This window comes from Lottia gigantea (genome assembly GCF_000327385.1).
Source record: "Lottia gigantea unplaced genomic scaffold LOTGIsca_9, whole genome shotgun sequence".
In the NCBI taxonomy this organism is placed as follows: domain Eukaryota; kingdom Metazoa; phylum Mollusca; class Gastropoda; family Lottiidae; genus Lottia; species Lottia gigantea.
In genome coordinates, this window is record NW_008710950.1 from 3,168,444 (window position 1) to 3,194,400 (window position 25,957).

General features: G+C 35.1%; 3 protein-coding genes across 3 annotated transcripts; 1 reads left to right on the top strand and 2 right to left on the bottom strand.

The window, feature by feature from the left end:
• Nucleotides 1-688: 688 nt before the first annotated feature.
• Nucleotides 689-6,471, bottom strand: LOTGIDRAFT_155850 (hypothetical protein; the record flags this gene model as incomplete). Its single annotated transcript, XM_009068362.1, has 2 exons — nt 689-1,083; nt 6,438-6,471. 2 exons carry the CDS (start codon nt 6,469-6,471, stop codon nt 689-691), a joined length of 429 nt encoding a protein of 142 aa, XP_009066610.1.
• A 10,078-nt stretch (nt 6,472-16,549) lies between these two features.
• LOTGIDRAFT_155851 (hypothetical protein) lies at nt 16,550-17,780 on the bottom strand (the record flags this gene model as incomplete). Its single annotated transcript, XM_009068363.1, has 2 exons — nt 16,550-16,710; nt 17,603-17,780. The coding sequence occupies 2 exons, from the start codon at nt 17,778-17,780 to the stop codon at nt 16,550-16,552; spliced, it is 339 nt and encodes a 112-aa protein (XP_009066611.1).
• A 2,837-nt stretch (nt 17,781-20,617) lies between these two features.
• On the top strand, nt 20,618-20,776 carry LOTGIDRAFT_80178 (hypothetical protein; the record flags this gene model as incomplete). Its single annotated transcript, XM_009068158.1, has 1 exon — nt 20,618-20,776. A coding segment is annotated over one exon (159 nt), but the record flags the coding sequence as incomplete, so codon positions are not given.
• Between the last annotated feature and the right edge of the window lie 5,181 nt (nt 20,777-25,957).

Here is a 25,957-nt window from a genome sequence, read left to right on the forward strand (position 1 = left end):
TTGCCCTCAAGTAAATCAAACTTCGAGCAAACTTGGCATTGATCTTTTTTAGGATGGAAGAAACTATAATTATAATCTGTGCAGAATACACGACGGTAGACAGCTTCGCTTACTGGGGTCTTAGGTGGGTTTGAATTTTCACACACATGTGAATATTCAGCTTCTGATCGAGATATTTTCGTTTAGTGTCGCAACGGGTGTAATGCGACTCTGTAACTGGAAAACTTTCAATATGTTCTTTAATCAGTGTAACATTTTCATCAGAAGTTTTATTGTATGCTGGATGTTTACCACGTTTATCATCGCCTGCAAATGTACCAGTATCAGATTTGTCTGCAAGAGCAGTCATCAAAGGACCAGAACTTATATCCAGAGTCTTCAGGAAAAAAGATTTGCAAACTCTGAAACGTTTATTCTCTTTTGAGAAATAATACAGAATCGTCTGTTTGGGCTTACGTTTTCGTTCATATCTTGGTCGTTCACGTGCAGCTTTTTCCTGCTACAGTGTTGGCTAACAAAAAAATCCTTTTGACGATTATAATCCGACATCTTCCAGTATTCTTCACAAATTAACTGTCGATCATAATCATTGAAGTTCTGGGTGCATCTACATTTGGAGCAATCTACAGGCTGTGGGGCTCTTTGACGGACCTCCTTTCCCCTAGAGCTAACATGGGGCTTCCCTTGTTTACAGAGCTTTTTGCGAATGACTTTTTTCCATTTTCAGGATTATTTTGTCGCCATCGAGATAAGTTGGGTCTGCATCCGAATCATCAAAATCAGCTCTGTCATCAACTTCTACCGTGTTAGAATCTGGTGTCACATTTATTAATAGTTTATCAATATCAGTTGGCGGAAAATTATTCTGTGGGGAATTTGAAGGACCAGCAGTAGTATTTTCTCTTAAACAATCATCTGTGAAACTGTTAGTACAGTCAGTGGATTCTAAAATCTCCATCAAAGTATTGTTTGAAATTACTTGGTTTGTTTCTGGCAAAACTTCCATATCACTTTCAGATTCTTCTGGACTCTCAATTTCATTCAATAAATTAAGTATCGTTCTTGCAGAATCGAGACGCAATCCTAAAATAGAATGATTTGCGAGATTTAGTACAAGACTAAATCATCATAAGGTGTTTAAATTGATATAAAATTTGATTTTTTAAAGAGTTATGACACACGATGCTATTTATGCCATAAATGTTTATGTCCATTAACATTCTAAAACAAAGAAAAGTTGAATGAAAACTTATGTGATCTGAATAGATGTAAATGAAAGATGATAACATGAGTATTCAACGAGATACTTACTTACTCTTTTTGAATGACATGTCAAGGCTTTTCAGACTTCTTAAAGCGGAAACAATGCTAACAACTGTCTAAAAGTTAATGTAAACAAACGCCATGTTTTTTTGGACATAACGTTTTGTAGTTAAAAACATAGTCAGTTTAAATAGAATTAAAGTTTTTTGAAGAATCGACTATGTCCATATAATCAATTGTGCCTGAAAATTAAATTAGACTTTTGGACATACTATTTTTGGTGATGGTTAAATATAGTTTAATTTATCAAGATAATAATACAAGTTTGTGGCAGAAGAAAAATATGGATCTGATAATGTATGTGGTGTGAATATCTCATTTTCAGAAATTTTGGACATAACAACTTGTTGCTTTAAACCCTCGAAATTTGAATAGAGTTATAAAATACTTTTAAGTACCGGTACCACTCTTTAGCTTCAATTGGAGCTTATGGAGATGAGCACACCGAGCATAGTGTAATCTGAAGCATTTTTGTAATCATGATCTTCAATGACTCAATGGAAGGGCTACTTATAGTTTTTAGGAAGTTGGCCTACCTTAGGCTACATCTAAGCCTAGTGATGAACATGTTGCCGCAATTTATCGTCTTATGCGTATAACTTCTAATTTGCATGAAATTAGATCTGGGCTGTCTCACTTGATCTTGAAGTAAATCTAGCAAAGGGCCCAAAATACATTCAAATAAGCCAGTTCGGCATTATACATGTGCATGTACATGCACATTCCCAACTTCTGTCTTGGGATAAACCACGTCTATTTACTATGGCAGTCTATGACCAGCGATGGAAGAGGATATTACGCGAAGGGTTCACTACATTTACAGTTAATCCATTTATCTCTTAGAACATTATGGAAAGCAAGTAAGAATGTTCAGTTCAAAGAGTATATCATGAGTCTGACAAATGTAAATGTATCTGAGTACTATTAATAGTAAACCTGTTGTATCCTTTTCCATAAACCATCTTAGTAAATTAACATTGTTTATTTAAAGACAAAAGTACAAATTAAGCTTTTTGCAAATGTGCATTTATAAGCTTAGTTCTGAACTGGCTTATTTCATAGTACAAAAAACTGTGGTTCAGATTTTGGTCGTTTGAAATTGCTGAATTACTGACAAGGGGAAACCTGAACTCCCTTAGCTGCCAAAACTCCTTCAAATCTGTCTGCAATGTTTACACAATTGAATTTTATCACTAATTCTTATGAATTGAAATATCAATTTAAAAATATGACTGAGAATCTTATATTGCATGTGGGTTGAAGAAACTGCCAGACATTTAAAAAATGATTATTCAGAAATATGTTTTACAAAGAGCAATTTCAGTCCGAAATGTCTTGCAGGAAATATTTTGGGAAAAAAATAATTGTGTTTATTTCAAATGAACCTTATATTTCTTTGGAACCAAGGAAATTCTAAGACAGGAGATATACCTTTATAGGTACACTTGAAAATTTTATTTTGAATATTTGTAAAATGAGATGAAAAATTCAATACTAAGTTCATTATAGAAGGAGAAGTTAACTGGTCAGTAACAGTGTTAATTGTAGAGTGCCAATTCTGATACAGACCTGTGCCTCATTCTCAGATCTTTAATTTTGATCCTGACCAGCTTGAGAATTTTAGTAAGAGATCACATATCAAGCCCATCATTAAACTTTTGATTAGAAGTCATTTTGTTAAGACCATTGATATGCTAGACTCTCAAATACATAATATTCAACTTTGAAGATTCTCTAGCAGTTAGAGAAGTTGAATTTTATGTATGTGAGAGGACAGATAAATATTAATTCAGGAATCACAGGAAAGGTTGAGCTCATTAGTACTAATAAATTAATTGCCACCTCTACATTTGAGGGGCTGACATGGAAAAAGCGTCTAGTCGTTCGGATGGGACAATAAACCGAGGCCCTGTGTGCTACAGGCTGTGGACGTTAAAGATCCCTTGACCGTTGAAAATTGAAAAAGAGCAGGCTAATGCCGCCGTCCTGGCAAAATTTCCCTCATTGCACCCTGCATGGCGTTGCCAGTCTTCATTAGCTCACATGGTGCAGAAAAGTAGGACGTTAAACTCCATTCATTTCATTTCTACATTTGCAATTACTAAATATTGCATTCAATATGAGATGAAGATGATGGATCTTTACATACTTACATATTTTCATTTCACATATTCCTTAGTTTTTGTTTAGCTTGTGCTAATTTACAATTCTAAAATCTATATTGTGTTTTTTTCAGGTTAGACCTTCCCTACAAGAAGTAGAACTATGATTGTTACTATCACCACATGAATGTAAGTATATTTACTGTTATTTGAAAGGTATTATGAATGCTACCTATCAGAAGATAATAGTAAACCAAAATTACAATGTGCTGAAAATGAAGGCCATTTTGCCCATTTATTAATGAAAGGGATTAAATGACAGGGACCGATGATTTTGAGGGATTGTCAATTTGGAGGGGGGTCATTTTGATTTTACATTGGGTATGTCGCTTTTTCACATGACCTCAAGATTTAAATATATTTTATTTCATGTGATGAGATATAATTATGTTGATTGGTTGAGGACAGAATATATTTCGAAAAAATGTTTTTATTCAATGCACACAACAGACTCGAAACATTTGTTCAGAATTCAAACAAGTTTGATCTTCAAACAAATGTTTCTTGAAACAAAAAACAATGTTTTGTTTTAACACACACGAAACAATGTTTCACAGACAAAAGTCAGTTGTGTGCATTGGGCTTTAGATTGAAAGATCAAATGATGCAACTTTATTCAAAATGTCTATATATATTTTTTACTATTGTAGGTTGTGATTAAGGGTATGCCAGTGAAGAGATTATATGATATAAAGAAACCTTAAAAACTAAAAGGAAAAATGAAGCAAATAATATTATATAAGTTGCAAATAGAAAAATTTTAGTTTATAGTTGACAAGTGCTTATATAAATGTATAGCATGAAAAACTAATTATATATTGTTCAAACCGTTTCTTTGATACATGTATTTTGTAATATTATGTAATATGTAAAATGGAGTGCAATGAATTATCATTGATAAAAATCTATCTTTCTGTACTTATGTAGTTTTAGTATTTGGGTTCAGAAACTGCTTATTATCATAATGAAACAGTCTGTTTTATTCACTTAATAGTAATTGGGTGAAGAAATATCTACTAAAATACTACAGAGCGGTCAATATGATTGGAGGTCATATCTAAGGCTGAGATGCCTTGCCAAGGGTACCTTTTAATTCTGCCCCTTCAATTTCAAGAAATTGAGCAAATAAAAGCCAATTTGTAGAGAATGTATCTCTTACCTATTCTGAAATGACAGTCGCGACATTTTGGGGGTTGATTTGAGTTCTGTACTGGATGTGTACGAAGATCGCATAATTCCTTCAAAAATATCCCAAATTAGGAATTTCTTTTCCTATTTCTATAGATGTCTTTTCTATATATGGCAGTGTCTCAAGGAAAGACGAGTCGTCTTTTTAACGTCCAAACACGAATAATTCTGGACACATTGATTTGAAAGCGACGGTGAGTTGTGAACACTATTACTGATTGGCTTAGCTGACAAAATTCCCATTTCTGAGACTAAGGTAAGAATTGTATTTTACTCGTTGGATGAACGACATCACATAAATAAATCACAAAGTGTCCACACTTCCACGAAAAAACTGATGGTAAGACTTAAAACCTTGTAAATTGGTCATAGTTTAATTTCAGAACGAAAGTCTGTTCTAGCTCTTGCCATATTTGACATGCGGTAGAGAAATGATCTTGGCATGGATGTGGCTTTCTGTCGTCAGAATGAGGTAATATATTGCGCGCAATTCATAATGCCTCGAACAAATTCAAATAAGAAAACATTGCATTGTCTCTGTTTATACCCTATACAGCCCTACATACTCTACATCTCAAAAACGAAAAAGAACGAAAATGTATAACAATCTTTGTGCCTATTTAATATACATAATAAATCAATCGATGCCCATTTTCTTTATGGGCCTATATGGCATTCCATAGATGCTGTAGTTTAGAAAGGGGTTTTCACAATCGTGCGTACAATACCGGGTCTGTGGAAACAAAACAAAATTAGTAAAATGTGCACTCTTTGTATGTATTTCACATTCTTGGAAAAACTATGCTCAAGTGTGGTAGGAGACACAGGGTTACAATGCATGGAAACACGCTTCTTTTGAATATATGGGACATTCTGGGGGAGACTATGTTCAAATGTGATAGAAAACACAAGGTTTGATCTCTATCTTGCGTACAATGCATGGAAAAATAACCAAATTGGTTGATTGTGCTTCTTTGAATGTATTGGACATTCTGGGGAAACTATGCTCATATGTGGTAGATTACACACGGTTTGATCTCTATCGTGCGTACAATGCATGGAAACATAACCAAATTGGTTGATTGTGCTTCTTTTGTATTTCTGGGGGAAACTATGCTCATATTTGATAGATTACACACGGTTTGATCTCTATCTTGCGTACAATGCATTGGAAATACGTTAAATCGAAAGAATGTGTCTCTCATGTTTTAAGTTGGCATCCGTATCCTAGCATATTTAGTGAGTTCTCTTCATCCTGCAAAAAATTGCGTTGAAAATAGTCCGCGGCCAAATGGAATAGAATGCTCTTCAATTATTTACATTCCCATGGGAACAAAAAGTTGTTTGTATGGTATGACCTACGGGTTCTCTTAATATTCTTGGGCGCCTTTTTGAACGCATGTCATCTCATTCCCAAGAAACTACGGTTTCCTTGTGTCCAAAGCGACGTTGAGACATATCTACTTTTAGCTTTATGCTAATCAATAGTGAATACGAATAGTCATTTTCCTCCCATTTCTGATTGACTTGAAATGGCTTCAGATAATGCGACCGGGTGATAATAAAAGTGCTTCAGAATCTAAATTGTCAACTATATCTAGAGGGTAATATCAACAAAATTTCAACTATATATGCTGTCTGTTTTGTTCATTAGTACATTCTGGGGGCTTCATACAAAGTGGGTCTATTGATTTGACATCATTGTAATTGGGTTATCCACATCTAAAGAACGATAAATGCCTTTGCAGATTGTGTGCTACTTACTTTCTTTAGCCTCCATCAGAAAACCTCCTGACATTTTCAAGTTACAAGATGTTTTTAAGGTATCATTTACTGCAAGTTATGTTTTAAGACACACGACATGACAATAGACTCAGTACAATATACATCACGTAAACCTTAATATTTATGATGAAACCTGCTGTAGGATATCATTCTCTACAATACCTTTAAAAGTAACATTCTACAATCCAGATTTTGTCCATATCCTTGACCATTTGAAAAATAAACCTGTCAACATTACTTTAAGGTAGTGTTAGATGATGATGAGAACATGGGCTAGGTAGTATGAAGATTTATGAATATTGACAGGCAATTATTATTATAATTATAATTATCTAATAAAAACAGATTTCTCTTCTTAATATTTAATATCATCTTCAGTTATGAATAAGTATAATATTTTACTATTTGACAAATAGCACTTTAAAATTAAATTTTGTTTTTTGTTCAGTTTATCAAATAATAAATCCAATGAGAATTCCATTTATAACAAACATGACAATGATGAATTAATAAACCAAATAAACAATAAAAATTTGGAAACTCTTGCTTAGAAAGAAACGGTAGGATTTTCTTTATAACATAAAGTTTTAACTCTGCTTTTATGATCTATTTCAAAATATAAAATTTGATAATTGACAAATGCTAACTCTATGTTACTCTATACATCAATATCATCATTTAGATAAAATCCATTACTCAACAGACATTATAACAATAATCTATTCAACAACTAATCAATCTTCACAATTGGTCAGGGTATATATCTTTATCTTTTACCTTGACTGCAATAGACCACTTTCTCTTTCTTGTATCACGGTCAGCAATTTGATTAGATTGTATGCCAATTAGAGAGCCCTCTATTTCATAATAATTATTATTGACAGTTTCTTTTGTCGAGGGCCCAGATTGGCTGTATTAGCGAGTCCAATCAAATTGCTGCATTCACAAACTTCAGTGAAATAAAAAAAAGTGGGCCATTGCAGTCAAGGTATAAGATGAAGACAAAATATCTTGATCATTGTGATAATGCAAATAATCTGGATTGCTGTCAACGGGTAAGGTATTGCGCATAATTGCCAGTACTTCATATCTTCATATATCCTTAAATTCTATCACTCTTGTTCAGTGATGGCTGACTGTGGTACATCTTCAAAGAGCAACAGTATTGCTCTCACATTTCCAGACTAGGTGTAATTCATCTGAAAAAAAAAAGTTGATATATGAGATATACTTAGTCATATTATGATAATTTGATAACAAATTGGTTGTTTACTATACAGTGGTGTAACCTATTTTCGTGGATATAAGATTCATCACCGAATTTCGTCAAAGTTAAAAAAACAAAATTTTTTTTTTATGTCTTAGATGTTTCCTCAGATATTCTACAAAATAATTAAAATTGGTTTGTTTCGATTTTCTTTATTAATCCTCCACTTTGACCCATATTTCATGAGCAACCAACTCGGTAACGGCGGCAGAATGCGTCACCTATTTTCGTGTACAATGTTTGATCTATAAATAAGTCTAGAAAAACACGTTGTATGGATACCGGGTGGTATAATTAACTTCTCTTAGTATTTATCTTTAATATCAATTCATTATAACTAGTGACAATTCCTTGAAAGAACCACGATTTTAAAAAAAAAAATAGTGACTGACAAAATAAGATACGTAGCGTGATTTATTGCTAAATGTCACTGAAATAACATAACTCATAAGAATATGGTCCACTTTATGTTCCATTTACCGCTTGGGATTATAAGGAAATTCGGCCGATAAAAAATGGTGACGTTTGGTAATAACTGAAATCCGCCATTTTGTATTTGTCGAAGTATAGATTAATACATTTTACCTTGCTTGAAACTACTGGATTCATTCTACTAGCCTGATATTGTAGAGAAAACCCATGTTTATCAAAACAAAGTAATGCGAAGGTCGCTCATGTAAATTATTAATCCTTTCCGGAAATCCACGAAATTAGGTTACTTGACTGTGTACTAATAACAATTAATAATGGAACTTACCAAACTACTGTCAGTTTCGGTAACTTGAATGTCGATCTTGAAATCATTATTAATTGACAAACAAGCTGATGATAATAATGTTGGTATCTTCATAATATCTCCGCAACAATAATAGTCTTGAATGTTTAGACTCTAATTAAAATTTCAGATACAAGTCGGCTTATTGTTACATGCATATACAGCTAATTCAGCTATATAGCTAGTAGATCTAATTAAATGAAATGATGCAGCCTAATAAAGATAAGATAACAACATTATTGAACATGGTACACTATGTCCTCCTCATAAGGTCCATATCTTCTTTTTTATAATGGGCGCATTTCTTATGAAAAATTACAAAAAGACTAAAATGTTTTGTATTTCCAGGCCTAAAATGATAAAATTCTTATTTAGACAAAAGCTGAAAAGGATGTTTTCTTAAAACTAAACAAATGGCCTTTGTTGGATGCTTACGCTTCACTTTAAAGTGATTGATACGGTACTAAATTTTTTATTTGGCCCACTATACAGTTTTAGGAATGTTATCGAGACTTATGTAATCGAGACTTAACTGGCGGGAACATTGAGTTATATTTATTCAAGTCGAATCACCATAAAATATATTATTCCACTTCCATTTATCTAAATAGTGCCTATGGAAAACAATATGTAAAACCCCAAAGAACATTTTGACGCAAACTTTCTTGAAGTTTTACCATCATATATTGATAAGGTCACAAAAATTGTCAATAAAAGAAGAAACTATAAATTTTTCTTCATTTCCATTCGCTTAATGGTCAATTCGCCCCAAAACCAAAATGCCAACAGAATAATTAGGCCTATTGTTGAATTAAAGGGCCCGTTGTTGAACCTTTTTGTCAGTGGTAAAATAACGATAACTACTTTTTGCAATTGCAAGACATCATCGACGGGACAATCTCATGTGACACAGTAACCAAAATCCAAACCAATATCAATAATCTGTAGGCCCTACCATAGGTTGCCTAGTAGCATTAACCTATTGTCCAATTATAATAATCTGAGACTACAGGGGTAACAATAGCCCAGTACTACCAGTGGCCTACTAACAACAGCCTAGCACTAGTAATAAAAGCCTAGCACTACCAGTTGTCAAGTAACAATAGCCAATTCTATCAATGGCCCAGTAACAATAGCCTAGTACTACCAGTGACTCAGTAACAATAGCCTAGTACTATCAATGGCCCAGTAACAATAATAGCCTAGTACTATCAGTGGCCCAGTTACAATAGCCTAGTACCACCAATGGCCCAGTAATAATAGACTAGTACTAACAGTGGCCCTCTAACAATAGCCTAGTACTACCAGTGGCCCTCTAACAATAGCCTAGTACTACCAGTGGCCCAGTAATAATAGCCTAGTACTATCAGTGGCCCAGTTACAATAGCCTAGTACTACCAATGGCCCAGTAATAATAGGCTAGTACTGCTCGTGGCCCACAAACAATAACCTAGCACTACCAGTGGACGAATAATTGATAGCCTTGTACTACCAGTGGCCCAGTAACAATAGACTAGTACTATCATTGGCGCAGTAACTATAGCCTAGTACTATCAGTGGCCCAGTTACAATAGCCTAGTACCACCAGTGGCCCAGTAATAATAGCCTAGTACTACCAGTGGCCTAGTAATAATAGCCTAGCACTACTGATGGCCCACTAACAATAGCCTAGTACTACCAGTGGCCCAATTACAATAGCCTAGTACTACCAGTGGCCCAGTAATAATATCCTAGTACTATCAGTGGCCCACTAACAATAGCCTAGTACTAACAGTGGCCCACAAACAAAAGCCTAGTACTAACAGTGGCCCAGTAACAATAGCCTAGTAACTATAGCCTAGTACTATCATTGGCCCAGTAACTATAGTCTAGTACTACCAATGGCCCAGTAACAATAGCCTAGTACTACCAGTGGCCCAGTAATAATAGCCTAGTACCAACAGTGGCCCTCTAACAATAGTCTAATACTACCAGTGGCCCAGTAATAATCGCCTAGTACTATCAGTGGCCCATTTACAATAGCCTAGTACTACCAATGGCCCAGTAATTATATTGTACTACCAGTGGCCCAGTTACAATAGCCTAGTACTACCAATGGCCCAGTTACAATAGCCTAGTACTACCAATGGCCCAGTTACAATAGCCTAGTACTATCAGTGGCCTAATGATAATAGCCTGGTACTACTAGTGGCCCAGTAATTATAGCCTAGTTCTAACAGTGGCATAGTTAAAATAGCTTAGTAACTTTAGCCTAGTACTACCGATGGCCCAGTAACAATAGCATATTGCTATCAATAGCCCAGTAACAATAGCCTAGTAACTATAGCCTAGTACTATCAGTGGCCCAGTTACAATAGCCTAGTACCACCAGTGGCCCAGTAATAATAGCCTAGTGCTAACAGTGGCCCTCTAAAAATAGCCTAGTACTATCAGTGGCCCAGTTACAATGGCCTAGTACCACCAGTGGCCCAGTAATAATAGCCTAGTGCTAACAGTGGCCCTCTAAAAATAGCCTAGTACTACCAGTGGCCCAGTAATAATAGCCTAGTACTATCAGTGGCCCAGTTACAATAGCCTAGTTCTACCAATGACCCAGTTACAATAGCCTAGTACTACCAATGGCCCAGTTATAATAGCCTAGTACTACCAGTTGCCCAGTAACAATAGCCTAGTACTACCAATGGCCAACTAACAATAGCCTAGTACTAATACAGTAATAGTGGCCCACTAACAATAGCCTAGTACTATCAGAGGACCAATGATAATTACTAGGCCATGTCCCACAAACAATAGCCTAGTACTATCAGTGGCCCAGTTACAATAGCCCAGTACAACCAAAGGACCAATGATAATAACCTAGCACTGCCCATGTCCCAGTCACAATAGCCTAGTACTACCAGTGGCCCAATAACAATAGCATAGTACTATCAGTGACCTAGTAACAATACCAGTAGCAATAGCCTGATGCAACAAGTGACCCAAACACAATAGCCTAGTATTATCAGTGGCTCAGTAACAATTGCGTAATATTACCAGTGGCCCAGTAGTTTCTCCCAATAGCTTAGGACTACCTGTGGATCAAAACAATACCAGTTACAATAGCCTAGTACTACCAGTGGTCCAGTAACATAGCCTAGTACTATCAGTGGCCCAGTAACAATAGCTTAGTACTACCAGTGGATTAATAACAATAGACTAGTTCTACATTTACAATACTTAGATCTTACCTGTGATCTAATAACATCGCCCTGGCACTGGTAGCCTAGCACTACATCTAGCCCAGTAACAACACAATGATACTTAGTCATCAAATAAGCATACCCCTGAACCACAAATGACCCAAGAAACCTGGTACTACCAGGAGTCCAATATCAATAATCTGATACTACATGTGGGCCAGTATCAAAGGCCTGCGTTCAGCAAGTGGTCGAATTGCAAAAGACTATTCCTACCAATGGTCCAGTAATAATGACCCGGTACAATCAGTGAGCCTGTCAAAATACCCTGCTACAGCCAATGGACCAGTTAAAATGATCTACTATTACTACTACAAGAGTTTCAAAATCAATAGCCTGATTCTGCCCGTGGCCCACTAAAGAATACCTTGGTACAGGCAATGCCCAAGGTACAATACCCCGGTGCTACCTCTGGCCCATTGTTAGCCCTTGTTAGCTGTTGGCAGCAGTATAATTGTTAGCCTTTGTTAGCCGCTGCAAGCAGTGGATTATTATTAACATGATAGCCTTTGTTAGCTGTTCGTAGCAACTAACATTTACCTCTGGAGGCGGAAAGGCGCCTTTGTTATGTTATAAGCAGTAATAGCCACTAACAACTTCTTGAAATAATCAACTAATAAAAGGCGAATCGGGTGCAAATACTATGTATGATTTTAAAAAAACACAGTATAACATTACCTTCTTTACACAAGGCAGGAAAAGTTGGTTTTCTAGACAATGGTCTTTTAGCTGTAGATCTATAATAGGCTGTAGGTTGTGATGGGAGTTTCTGTTGGGTATTATCCCCCTCTTCATCTGACATTGAAAAACATAAATAATTTGCTTTATTCCATATTCCATAGAAGTTGTTTTCTCTCATAAAGTTAATGTTCTAGTATGAATGATCAGTTCACATCTTCACAATGTCAAGCTATTACGAACTTATACCTTGACTGCAATATTTAACTTCTTTGTGTGATATAATAAAGTTGGCTATTGCAGTCAAGTGAAAGATGTAGTACGTTATAGCTTCTTGCATTCTGAAGATGATATTACAAAACGTAGCGTATTTCAGTCCAGTACATCTTTTTGAAATAAGTTGCCAGTGGTAGGCCTATAGATAGGCTCTCGACAATTTGAATTAATCATAAGAATATTGGTCTGCTCCCAAGGGTAAGATTCAATTCAATAATCCTGACCTTCACACCCGAAGATAACTACAAGTATCTATGCAATTCTCTTTTTGTTTTTTACGAGAAGCGTTACTAATATCGGTCTTATACCAGCCTTAGAAACAATAGATCTACACTGGGCGAAAGTTTAACTGGAAAAATTCTTGCTTATTTTCTCTTAGTTTTGACTTGAAGATTTTGTAACAAGTATTGAAATAAAGATGACTCAATAATTGTTCTCTATATAATTTCAACACTTACCAGTTTTTTCCATAGTTGTAGACCAACTTGGTGACTGCCAAACTTGGTCCGCCATGTCTATTATTGATGAAGTAACAGAGCTTGCTATTGTGACGTAACGTCGTTGTTAGCCTTATTTGCATTTGCTTATTGTTAGTAATATAGTGTCAATTATATTACAGGCTTTATGGTATGAAACAATTGTATTAAGATCAGGCAACGAATCTTACTTACATAAAATCTCCCTTCCCAATGTATATCTTCTTTATCAATCATTTTTATGCTGGTTGTACAAGTCCACAAGCCCTCAACCCCAGAAATAAAAACTGAACATTAAAACAAAATGTACCAAAGTAGCCTATAGAATCATAAATTCATTATCAAACTAATCAACCAGCAATATATAAATGAGTGAAATAACATTAAATAACGACTCAAAATCTTGAAATCTTCCTTTAAGGGGCATTATATTGACTTACAAAGAGGTCTCAGAATACAGCACATTTTAAATTCCCGGCGAGTGGCCTAAAACTACACTTTTATATCGAGGATAGAGGGATATCTGCCATTTTCGGGGGTAGATTTGAGTCATGGATAGACCCTATGTGTAAATAGTCTTCAGAAGTGAAAGGAACAAAAATCGCATAAAATATTACTCAAACTAGAGGAATTTCACTTTCTTTTACTAGGCCTATAGATGATTAACAGATTCTCAAGATAGGACGAGTCGTCTTTTAATCTTTTTAACTTTCAAACTCGGATAATTCTTGACACATTGATATGAAGACTCATATTTTTCATCAATTATATTGAGCGTGTATGGACGTATTTATTTACCTCGAATCCACCAAACACTGATGCTGGGACATCACCAAACTTTGATATCCGGACTTTTGTCTATTACGTCTATTATTGTTTGGGAATTACAGTTGACTCTTAGGTTATTTCGCTTTCAAGTTCTATCAAGGGAAATAACTACTAATAAGCATATTTCGATCTTCTGGCACTGATCTATATTATCTATATAGATCGGCGTCTTCTGGACTCACTCCGCTAAATATAATCGGTAGTTCAATTTGACTAGCTCAAAATTTCATGGTCATCATATATTGAATTTTTTTAGGAAACATGAAGGATTGGTCTGACTTTCATTCGATATATTGGAAAGCTTTCAACGAGTTTTGTGGAAAAAGTTGTTGAAGGTTGAATTTCGTGTTTTAACATGGGAAGAGATGGCAAATGAATTAGAGGAGTGAGTCCTTCAACATCCACTTATGTTAAATTTATCGCTTCTTCGAGAATTAGAATTGATGATCATTGATACACACGGAAGCTCTACTTTTAAGTGGTGTTGCTTCGTACGAATACATGTGGATTAACAACCCATAGACTCGGTCAATTACACAGATTTTAAGCAAAAGTTCCAGGTCATATCTTTTGCAGCTATGCGTTGACAAAGAGTGACAGGATGATAGAGGCACTGCCTCTTTTGTTTTGATAGTATTTTCTAACCCTTGAAAAAAGCTCTAAAAGCCCTTGATCCTCGGATCCTTCAATCTTTGATAGCCGGCGAGAGATTAGTTTCGTTTTAAAAAAAAACATTAAAAAAGCTTTGATGAAACTGCAGACGTGACAAAAATATTTGGTGGCAGGACTGAACTACAAAAATGTACATCTTTCCGTTTATTTTTTATGGAGTATAGGTAAATAAATATGTTAAAACACCTTTGGAGGTGCGGAAAACCTCTATGAAACAGAGTCAGGTTTTTCTGATCATACTCCTGCCGTCAACACTGTCAAAATAACTGAATAGAGGAAGGTGTTTCGGACTAAGGTATTTTAAAGATTCATGATATAGAAGAGTTTTAAAGAAACTTGGATGTTTTATTTAATTGTTGTCTTATCTTAATGCACCACTACTGTTTTAATAAGACCCTACACTGTCCCTCCTTCCTGATCTCTGATTTAAAACGTAAAACATGCGAAGGCCTATAAGGCTTCGCACTAAGGTGCCGCATTTGATGGCTACCATTTAGTGTTCATTCTACAAACTTAAAAATATTTGACGGATTTTTTGATTTAAACAATATTTATTACAATGAAAGCATTTGCAATGACATGATATAATTTACAAACGATACAGAAACAAGCTAAGTAGCTTATATTAATCCGCCTCGTGATATAAGCAATATTGTTATAAAGATAATAATAAATGAGTGAATAAACGAATAAATAATCGTGGGGTCCACTGGTATTTTCAATATAATCATTAATTCATAATAATGTAAGCCCGAAATAGCCTTTTCTATCACAGTCTCTGACAGTTCCACCTAGCGTCTGTCGAATGGCAGTTTCTAACAGAAGCCCCTAGAGGCCGAAACAGGGGCATTCATTTCGGACTAAGATATTGTCTGTTGTTCCTGTGCGTGAGGGTATATATATCAGTTCAATCGTCAAATCTCTTTGACAGACTGATGTATGAATGAACAGTATTGAATATAAACTTATTCATATCCTGGGATATATCAGGGTTGCCGTATAGTAATACGGACGATGATCTGTAAGCTGGGGGTAGGAGGTTTGCCTTTGTTGGTAGTATTTTCCTTCGATAATCGGACATTAATAATATCTTTTTTTTTCCAAATTTGTGCAAAATGCTGACAGATTTTTTAAATTATTCGTTTGTATGTTGATAAATGAGGCCAATTTCGTGATGATTTTCGGCATGTAACTTTACAGCATTTTCAGTTATATCTTCCCGATATCACGTATCAGTTACGTCAGTGAACCGACAACGACCCGAGGTCGGCAAGATTTCTCGTTAGATAGATCGTCGATATCTGAAATTTCACCAAATAGGTCGTCTATTAACTATCCGATGCCGATATGTTACCGATGTCGATTTCACGTCATGAATGATAGAAATGTGCACATCGGATGTCGGTCGTGAATCGACAACGACCCGATAAAGGCAAGATTTAGTGTTGACGTCGTTAGATAGATCGTCTATATCTGAAAAAGACCCGACATAGGCCCTATATCATGAAAGTCGTTTATTAACTATCCGATGCCGATATCTTACAGATGCCGATTTCACGTCAGTAATGATAGAAATGTGCACATCGAATGTCGGTCGTGAACCGACAAAAACCAGATGTCGGCAAGATTTCGGCTGTACGTCGTTAGATAGATCTTGATATCTAAAATAGGTCCGACATAGACCCTGTATCATCAAATCGTCTATCTATCCACTATCAAATGCCGATATCTTCCCGATATCAGTATCACGTCAGTTATGATAGAAATGTGCACATCGGATGTCGGTTGTGAACAGACAAAAACCAGATGTCGGCAAGATTTTGGCTGTACGTCGTTAGATAGATCTCGATATCTAAAATAGGCCCGACATAGCCCCTATATAATCAAATCGCCTGTCTATCCACTATCAAATGGCGATATCTTCCCGATATCAGTATCACGTCAGTTATAATAGAAATGTGCACATCGGATGTCGATCGTGAACTAACAACGACCCGATGTCGGCAAGATTTCGGCTTGACATCGTTAGGTAGATCTTCGATATCTAAAATAGACCCGTCATAGGCCCTAAATCATCAAATCGGTCGTCTTTTTACTATCCGATGCCGATATCTTACCAATATCAATTTCACGTCAGTTATGATAGAAATGTGCACATCGGATGTCGGTCGTGAACTAACAACGACCCGATGTCGGCAGGATTTCGGCTTGACATAGGTAGGTAGATCGTCGATATTTAAAATAGGCCCAACATAGGCCCTATATCATCAAATCGCCTATCTATCCACTACCAAATGCCGATATCTTCCCGATATCAGTATCACGTGAGTTATGATAGAAATGTGTACATCGGTCGTCGGTCATGAACCGACAAAGGCCCGATGTCGGCAAGATTTCGGCATGGCATCGTAAGAGAGATAGTCTGTATTTTAAAATAGGCCCGACATAGGGCCGACAGCTTCTGAACCGATATCGATCAGCCTATTTATAGCCGACATCGGCCTGACATCGGGTCGCCGTCGTAAAATGGAACCGACGTGCCGAGATTGAGCCGATGTCGGCCCGATGTTGCGATGTTTGCTGGGTAGTTTAATACTAATGTTCTAATTATTGCCCTCTCTAAAGCCCAACGTAGACGAGGTACATTTCTGTCGACGAACAAGAACATCGAACAAATATATTTGTTTTCCGTTATCCGTAGACGACAAACATAATTCCGCAGACAACGAACAGTTGGCTCGAACAATACGCCAGTGTCACGGAAAATCACACGACCTCAAAATGGCGACGTCCAGAAGATTATGTAAAATTACGTTAGCTATTTTATGAATTTAAAAAAAGACGCCAACGTAGACGGCGAAATAGGAGCATTTAGGTCCGTACCTGGATTCAACGTCGTAAAGAGCAGGGTGTGTTCGGCAACCTTGTAAATTTACCGGTTGTTTCCAGGGCTTGTGCTATTTCTTGCATCGCAGCGTACTTCTTGTCCCTATCTGAATAGTCGGGCGAAGAAATCATAAACAAAAAGGCAGATTGCGACCACATATCTACTAAAATCTGCTCCTTCTCCACAGTCCAAAATTTTGTGTTGGTGGATTCACTGGACGTCGCCATTTTGAGTGTCATATGGTCTGATTTTGATCACTGGTTTTTCGTCGATAAATGTTCGACGCTAATGTTTGTCGTTAACGTAGACGGCGAACAAAGAATTGTTCGGCAGGCGAACAATTTTAAAAAATCAAACATGTTTGATTTCACGAACAATTCTCACGAACATTTTTGTTCGTGTTTCTGTAATCCGCAGACGGTGAAAAAAATGATCGAAACAAAATTTTTACGATTGTTCGCTTAAAATGTTCCTCATCTGCGTTGGGCTTTATATTCTTTTCTGAACTGATCTCACTATAGATCATGTTACCTTTTGTCATTGGCCAGCTTAGTGAGTTGTCAATGAGTTTCATCACCATCCAGAATGAAATAATGAATCTGTCTACTTCAACCTTTTTCTTCAGATAACCTCACAGGTATGTGTGTTTTGTGTTTTGGGTATTCTAAAAGGTAATTGTCTTTTGGGGTAACTTTGTTTTGTATGAGAGGTGTGTGAATATGGTAATTTAATGCTTAGTAATCGGTGGGGGCCATCTTTAATTTCTATACCTTAGTACCTTTTATGACTAAAGTAAAGCTTAGTCTTTTGCTTTTATTACATTAATATAATGTTATAATTACCTTTAATTATAATCAATTCACAGGTTTAGTCATTAGCTGAATAGTTTTCAACAGATTTCAACAGTTTTGGTTAAAACCCCACCTTTGGGTAAGTTCTACTTTTATTTATCGTTGTCCTATCGCATAATTTGTTACGTTCCATGTGACACTGGTTAAAACATATTTACATATAAACATCCTTAAATAAAAACAATTAAAGATGGGTTCCCTAATTTTCATTTATGAAAATGAAAATGCTAATACTTATATGAATAGAAAGTAGATGTGTTCTAATGACTTGGAAAAATATCAGTTTGTCTCACATGTCCATAATTAATTCATAATTAGCTAAATTAGAAGAGAATTACCACCAGAATTCCAATGAGTGGCCCGATCAAGAAAGGTCAAGAAGTCTTTTTTTGTTTATCCAGACTGTACATATATGGACATTTATGATTGGTTAAAACTCCTTAGTTATATGCAATAAGAACAAAATGATATGATTAAGAATACATGATAATTCATTAGAAACACCAATTAATCAAATAGTTTTCTTAATTTGACACTAAAAAATGAGGAAACTCATCTTTAATAGCAGTTAATATATAAAACCTATTATCAACACATATAAATACATGTAGCATCAAATATATCATCTTTAAAACTCGTACTTATTTTTGTATTATGTGTAATTGTGTCATATTATTATAGGGTTTTTATATAAAGTTATGAATTGATAAAGATAGTTTTGATATCCCTACCCGAGTTTGCTCATGAGTTAGCCAGGCTACACGGATTGACTATATCTATTCGCATTTTCAAATACCTGTGATCCCAGTTATGTTTTCGTAGAAAAAGTTGTGTTTTATATGGGAAACAACTCTTAAATGGAACTCTGTCTGAGAGAGTATCGCTAACACAATTTCCTAATCTATTTTACACATGAGATAATAAAATTACTACTATGTACATAATGTAATGATATTAATGCGTTTTTTTCTATAGATGGGCGGTCTTACATGTGCATACATGTATAAGTATACTATATGGAATTTGAGTGCAACACCTGACAAGATTAGAGTTAGATACAATTATGCTATTTGAAAAAAAAAACTAGTGGAAAGTAATTATGCTGTTTTTTTTAACCCGACTTTCCAACACCCTATACCGCACCCATGCAAGCCAAGATCCATTAGTTTTTCTAAACTTAACGTTTCAGCCTCCATGCGATGTTTAACAATGATGATAGGGTAACATTCATATTAGTATATTACTAAGGCATTGCAAAAATGAAACAATTGCTATAAGAGTATAAAAAGGATCATTCCCCATACCTCACAACTGAAGATAATGTGCTCATCAGAATATACCGAGTAAGTTATTATTTAAATATGTATTAATGTAGGATACATGTACATTATATCATTTTTAGCATGAAAAGAGGATTTTGTTAAATCCTTTGATAGACTGAGATCGGTATACAGATTAACTAAATATTTCGCCCCGCCTTTCAATAAGGTTTACATTCCAGAAAATAAACTTGCAACACGCACGTCTTTCAAGTTTACCCCCCTAGTATATTTACAACCATTCACCACGAGGACCCTTTTTTTAGCAAAATAAAAACATCGATTTTTAGTACCTTTTAAATCTAAGCTACTATAGCCTACCTTGTTGTAATTGATTCTTTACTATCATGTTTTGGTTTTTGTTAGAAAGGTTTCCATGAAAGAAATACTATTATTGCGATGTGTGAGTAAACATGTAGAAGGCTTAAAGTAGTATTAAATTAGTATTAAAACATTATAAAAAATAACGTCATAAAGTTGTATCACGTGACGTGTTGAGATGTGTTGGTAAAATTAGATCTAACTAGAGTAAGATATGGAGGCTTTTCTGACGTAGTCGATATCGTCGCTTTTATACAGGCCTTTACTATGTAGGCTACAATATTAATTACTTGTTCCAGACTTAGTTTTTATAATGGATATATCGTATTGTAAATTTTATTTCGGGTGTGATGTAAATTAGTTCCTTGTTTCGTGTGAAAAACGGAAAACCTAGTTATTTCCTTGTCGTCTGCTAACTAACGGAATATTTCTATAGCAGTAAACCCGAAGATCAACGGATTCAAAATGGCCACTCTGCCAGATGCGTGTATGTCGAGTAGTTCCACAGACCCAGCGTCATTGCCAGGAACCCCAACTCATTTTACTTCATCCACATTATCCATCAAATCCATGGGACCGAAATGTAAACTGTTAAGTGAAGGGGACATTCAAGTGTGTCGTTTAAATCACACTCGAACTATTGTGAGTAAAATTATGAACTCCAAATATTTACGGAGATGGGAAAGTCATCACATTATATTGGATCATAATGTCATTCGTTCACAAACGGTTAGTATGAATTGGATTTATATTTTCCTCACATATTTGGGCTATATACCTCGATGACCTAGTTCTAAGATTAGCCTACTTTGGACGGTCAATATTCTCACTGTATGTAGGCTACTAAAGTCTAAAGCTAACTACCTCATGATGTAACTACTGTATGATAGGAAAATGTCAGATAGTGTGAGATTATAAGTTTGTCTACAACAATGTTGAACACATTTATAAAGAGGAAATTATTTTAACCTTAAGCCCAACGCAGATGAGGAACATTTCTGTCGACGAACAAAAACATTGAACAAATATATATTTGTTTTCCGTTATCCGCAGACGACAAACATAATTCCACAGACGACGAACATTTAGCTCGAACAATATGCTAGTGCCACGGAAAATCACATGACCTCAAAATGGCGACGTCCAGAAGAAAAATTAAATTTGCATTATTGAAAAATATCTCCCTTGGTTGGAAGTCTAAAAATTTTAAGTTTATATCGATGTTGGCACAGAATACACTACAGTCACACGAGATTGGGAGAAAGGAGGTAAATTTACCGGTTGTTTCTAGGGCTAGTGCTATTTCTTGCATCGCAGCGTACTTCTTGTTCCTATCTGGATAGTCGGGCGAAGAAATCATAAACAAACAGGCAGATTGCGACCACATATCTACTAAAATCTGCTCCTTCTCCACAGTCCAAAATTTTGTGTTGGTGGATTCACTGGACGTCGCCATTTTGAGTGTCATGTGGTCTGGCTTCGATCGCTGATTGGTCTTTCGTCAATGAATGTTTGGCGCTAATGTTCGACGTTAACACAGACGGCAAACAAAGAATTGTATGGGAGGTGAACAATTTTAAAAATTCAAACATGTTTGATTTCACGAACAATTCTAACGAAAAAAAATGATCGAAACAAAATTTTTACGATTGTTTGCTTAGAATGTTCCTTGTCTGCGTTGGGCTTTATGGATATGTATATATTTAATTTGATGTCCTTGCATGCAAAGTTGTAGTCCTGCCATGTCTGTCCGATCCTCAACACGGAAACCAATCGCCAAGTGTTTTTATATGACCACATTTATCCACATTTTAAATGTGGTTGTATATTGTCGTCGCCCCTGTCCACAATTGCTTGTAAACGCAATAAAGACAACAGTTTTTATCTGATTTTAATGAAATTTGTGTGATCATTTATATAAATTTGAGATCTGGGACAAGTTCGAATTTGATGATTTTTCGATAAACGGTTTTTGAGTTATTGCCCTTGATTTAGGAAAAACAAGTCATATTTCGTTAACACAATAGAGACTACAGTTTTCAATCGATTTAAATGAAAGTTGGTGTGATCATTTATAATCATGAGATCCTATTCAAGATTGAATTTGACAATATTTCCATCAACGGAATTTGAGTTACTGCCTTTCACTTAGTAAAAACACATCAAAATTTGTTGGTGTGTTAACGCGATAGAGGTGACAATTTATGTCAGAGTTTAATCAAATTTTGTCTGTTTGATTAAATCAATAATATCTTGCACAAATTAGATTTTTGGAATGATTTGACTCAGATTGTTGATGGCCCTTAATATACTGAAAAGGTATCAGGAAAGTGGGCATATCTTGCTAGGCAACCACTTGTTCTATTCTTAAACAGGCCGAGATAATACCGATGATTTTGGTGTGATCACTAAGGTCCGTATTCTCAAAGGCCGACTAAGGCTAGTCATAGATTAAAATTCAACTAATCACTGACTAAAGTTAAAATGGTATGCTCCAAAGATGATTATGGTTTAATCTGTTATTAAAAGCGGTGAAAACTTAATCACACCAGAGGGGTAGTTTAAGGGCTGATTAGTGGTAGAACTTAGCTGTTGCATGATTTTTTTTTGTCTTTAGAAAAATCAAATTATTTATACAAAGATTGCAATTGAATATCTGACTCTATTAAGATAATATAAAAAAAAGTCAACACAAAGATTAAACACTATTCATTTATTCATAAAAATAAATACCCTCTCATAATGAAATATTACATTATTTCAAACTTAAACTAAATTATAATGACACTTGTAGGTCCATTTTAAATAACACAAAAAAAATGTAACAAACATATATAACACAAAGAAAATTAGAGTACCAATTATATGTCAAGGGATCGTTTCACCTAATTATCTAAGAGATTTAATTCAGCTTCAATTAAAAAATTTCTAGGACATCAAGGTAATAATTAGCAAAATGGTTCATTACAAAATTTCTTCTTGCTTGGAGACCTGACATATTTCGAATATTGTTGCCTGGTGTGTCATCATCGACAGGATCAGTTGGATTAGCTAACAGAGTCATAAGGTAGCGAAGGCATCGATATCCTTGATCTCCAACTAAAATACCAGATATTGAATGGCTATAGAAATGTTCTTTGATAGAACTTTCATTAAATATTCGACTGTCGTGGGCACTGCCAGGCCATCTTGCAACTATGTTTAATATTTTGCCTTTAGAATCGCAAATCACTTGAGTATTGATCGAAAAAAAGTTTTTTCAGTTAATAAATCGTGAAGGGTCTTTGCCACCTGGATTGCAAATTTTGATGTGCGTACAATCTACGGCGTCAATTACATTTGGAAAGTGATCTATTTCATAGAAATCTGATTTTAATTTTTGCACATCATGTGTGATTTTTATATATTCTGGTCTCAGGTTGGCCAGAGCTATTGAAACATGTTTTATTATCCAACTAACAGTTGATTTGGAAACTGAACAATGATCACCAACAGTAAGTTGAAAAGTGCCTGTGGCATAGTACCTTAAGGTGATAAAAAGTTGTGTTGAGGGCAACAGTGCATTGCTACGAGCTGTCGGTCTAATCAATTGATCTGATATTAAGTTCAAAATAAAATGAACAACTGGTTTAGTAAATCTAAATCAATGTCATTGTATATATCAAATGGATTACCTCTATCTCTGAAAACTCGCTCTCGTCGAAGTGCTCGTCTGATGTTATTTACTTGATTGATTCGCACAAGAGCTTGGAATGCCATTTAAAAAATTATACCAATCTTATTACATAATTTTTAGTATAAACAGCAATATAACTAATTCAACATGTGCCGAAATATTGTCAAAATCAAACCTGAAATAAAACTGGATAACTATTCGTTAATAATGTAGTCTTAGGTATCTGATATAATAATAAAGTAGGTATTGCCATTACATTGTTTAAAATCTCAAGAAAGTTAACATAAATGCCAAAACCTTCTTATTCATAACTATTCTTAAAATAAGAAAACTGTTCTGCACAATCAATAGTAGGGTTACATGTATTGGTACTGTGTTCTGATGATGTCAGTTTTCTTAGTAATGATTCAGCTACCTTCTTTTCCGAATTAAATCAATCCATTTTAGCTTGATGTTCTTTGTTCATAATATCCATCTTCAACTGGTGTTCTTTAGAAGAAAATTTCAGAATAGTGCTCACTTTATCCATCTTGGTCTATTTGGATGCTGATATTGAATTATCTGAACCAAATGAAGACCGTTTTCTAAATATAAATATATAATATTATTTAATATGATTGAATTCAAGTGTGTGTTTAACAAGTTTTAAAACTGATCATGATTCTGATTCTATCCACAATATAATTCATTGCGACTTAATAAACCAAAAAAATTGATAACTAGAGCCACACGTGGCACAGAGTGGGACTTTGCAAATGTAGCAAATTGCAAAAGACTCTGAAAAAATCAACCTTCTACGATAATTACATCACGCGCAAGAGCAGTCTAAAGTTGAGAAGAATTCTTTGGAAGATTGTTATAACGGAAGTAGACAGACCTCACAAATGAAAGTATCAGAAGATAGCCAAGGTCAATGACATTTAACATTGAAAGGGAGAGGGTCAACAAAGGTCAAGGTTACGAGATACAAGTCATCAAAATTTTTAAATATATACGGCTATAAAACCGGAAGTTGAGGTAGGACAGCAAATATAAAAGTATAAATAGATAACCAATTTGAATGACCTTTAATCCTACAAAAATCAGGGTCAAAAAAGGTCAAGGTCAAAAATTGAAAATTTTGAATTTTCAAAAGCTGTTCCTTTTTTTGAACTATAAAGCTGAAACAATCGAACTTCTAAGACAACGTGGCTCAACGGATGAAGTAATTGTATGCAAAGTTCCATTTTGAACAAATGTATACGTTGCGAGTTAAGTCCCTTGTCAAAATTGTCAATAATGAGTAATTTAACCCGGATGTGCTACGCCCACCTCAATTTCTTTTGCATAGGTTAATTGATATTCTGAATGTTATGTAGTATCCCAAATTTAAAGCTTCTACATCATACAGGTCAAAAGATATAGGTCAACAAGAGTCAATAAGGGTCAAAATAGAAAATTGAAAATATGGAAATTTCAAAACCCGTTCCTTTTTTGGAACTATAAAGCTGAAACAATTGACCTATTAACACAAACTGGCCAAAATAATGAGGTAATTGTGTGCAAAGTTCCTTTTTGAACAAATGTATCCTATGCGAGTTATGCCCCTTTCCCCAAAATGTAAACAATTAGTAATTCCACCCGGATGTGCCACGCCCACCTCAACTTTTTTGTCATAGGTTAATTCATATTCATTGCTGAAAGCAAAGTCCCACAATGAGATTAGAACATAATCAATCTTTATTGACTGATATAGTCGGGTAGCGAAGACCAAAAGAAAAAGGTCACAAAGACCTGTACCATAGAACTAAGATCACTGAGGACTTTGGACATCAAATATGTATTGAGAATTGATGAATGATGATATTTACCAGGGATCACTGAATAAAACACGGGTATTTAAGATCATGTTCATTCCAAACGATAGCAGATTTCAAAGCCTATATAATATACAACAATTTAAGTCTGTAATAATGCAAACTTATTTACATTCTTGTCTGTTATCATTTTACATTATAAATGTTATTCATATTTTACAGCCCACTGGATTTATGGAGTTAAGTGTACCATATTCAAGTATAGAAGATGTACATGTCGTGTCTCGGTGGGATGCTGGCCAAAAATTCTGTATACGGATAACTATACAAGATGGTTCACTATTATTACAGGTAAGAATACAATCACCCCATTGTTTGAATTGAATCTTTAGTTACTGTGTTTGTCTTCTTTAGTGGTAGTGGCAGGTCTGATTCTAACAA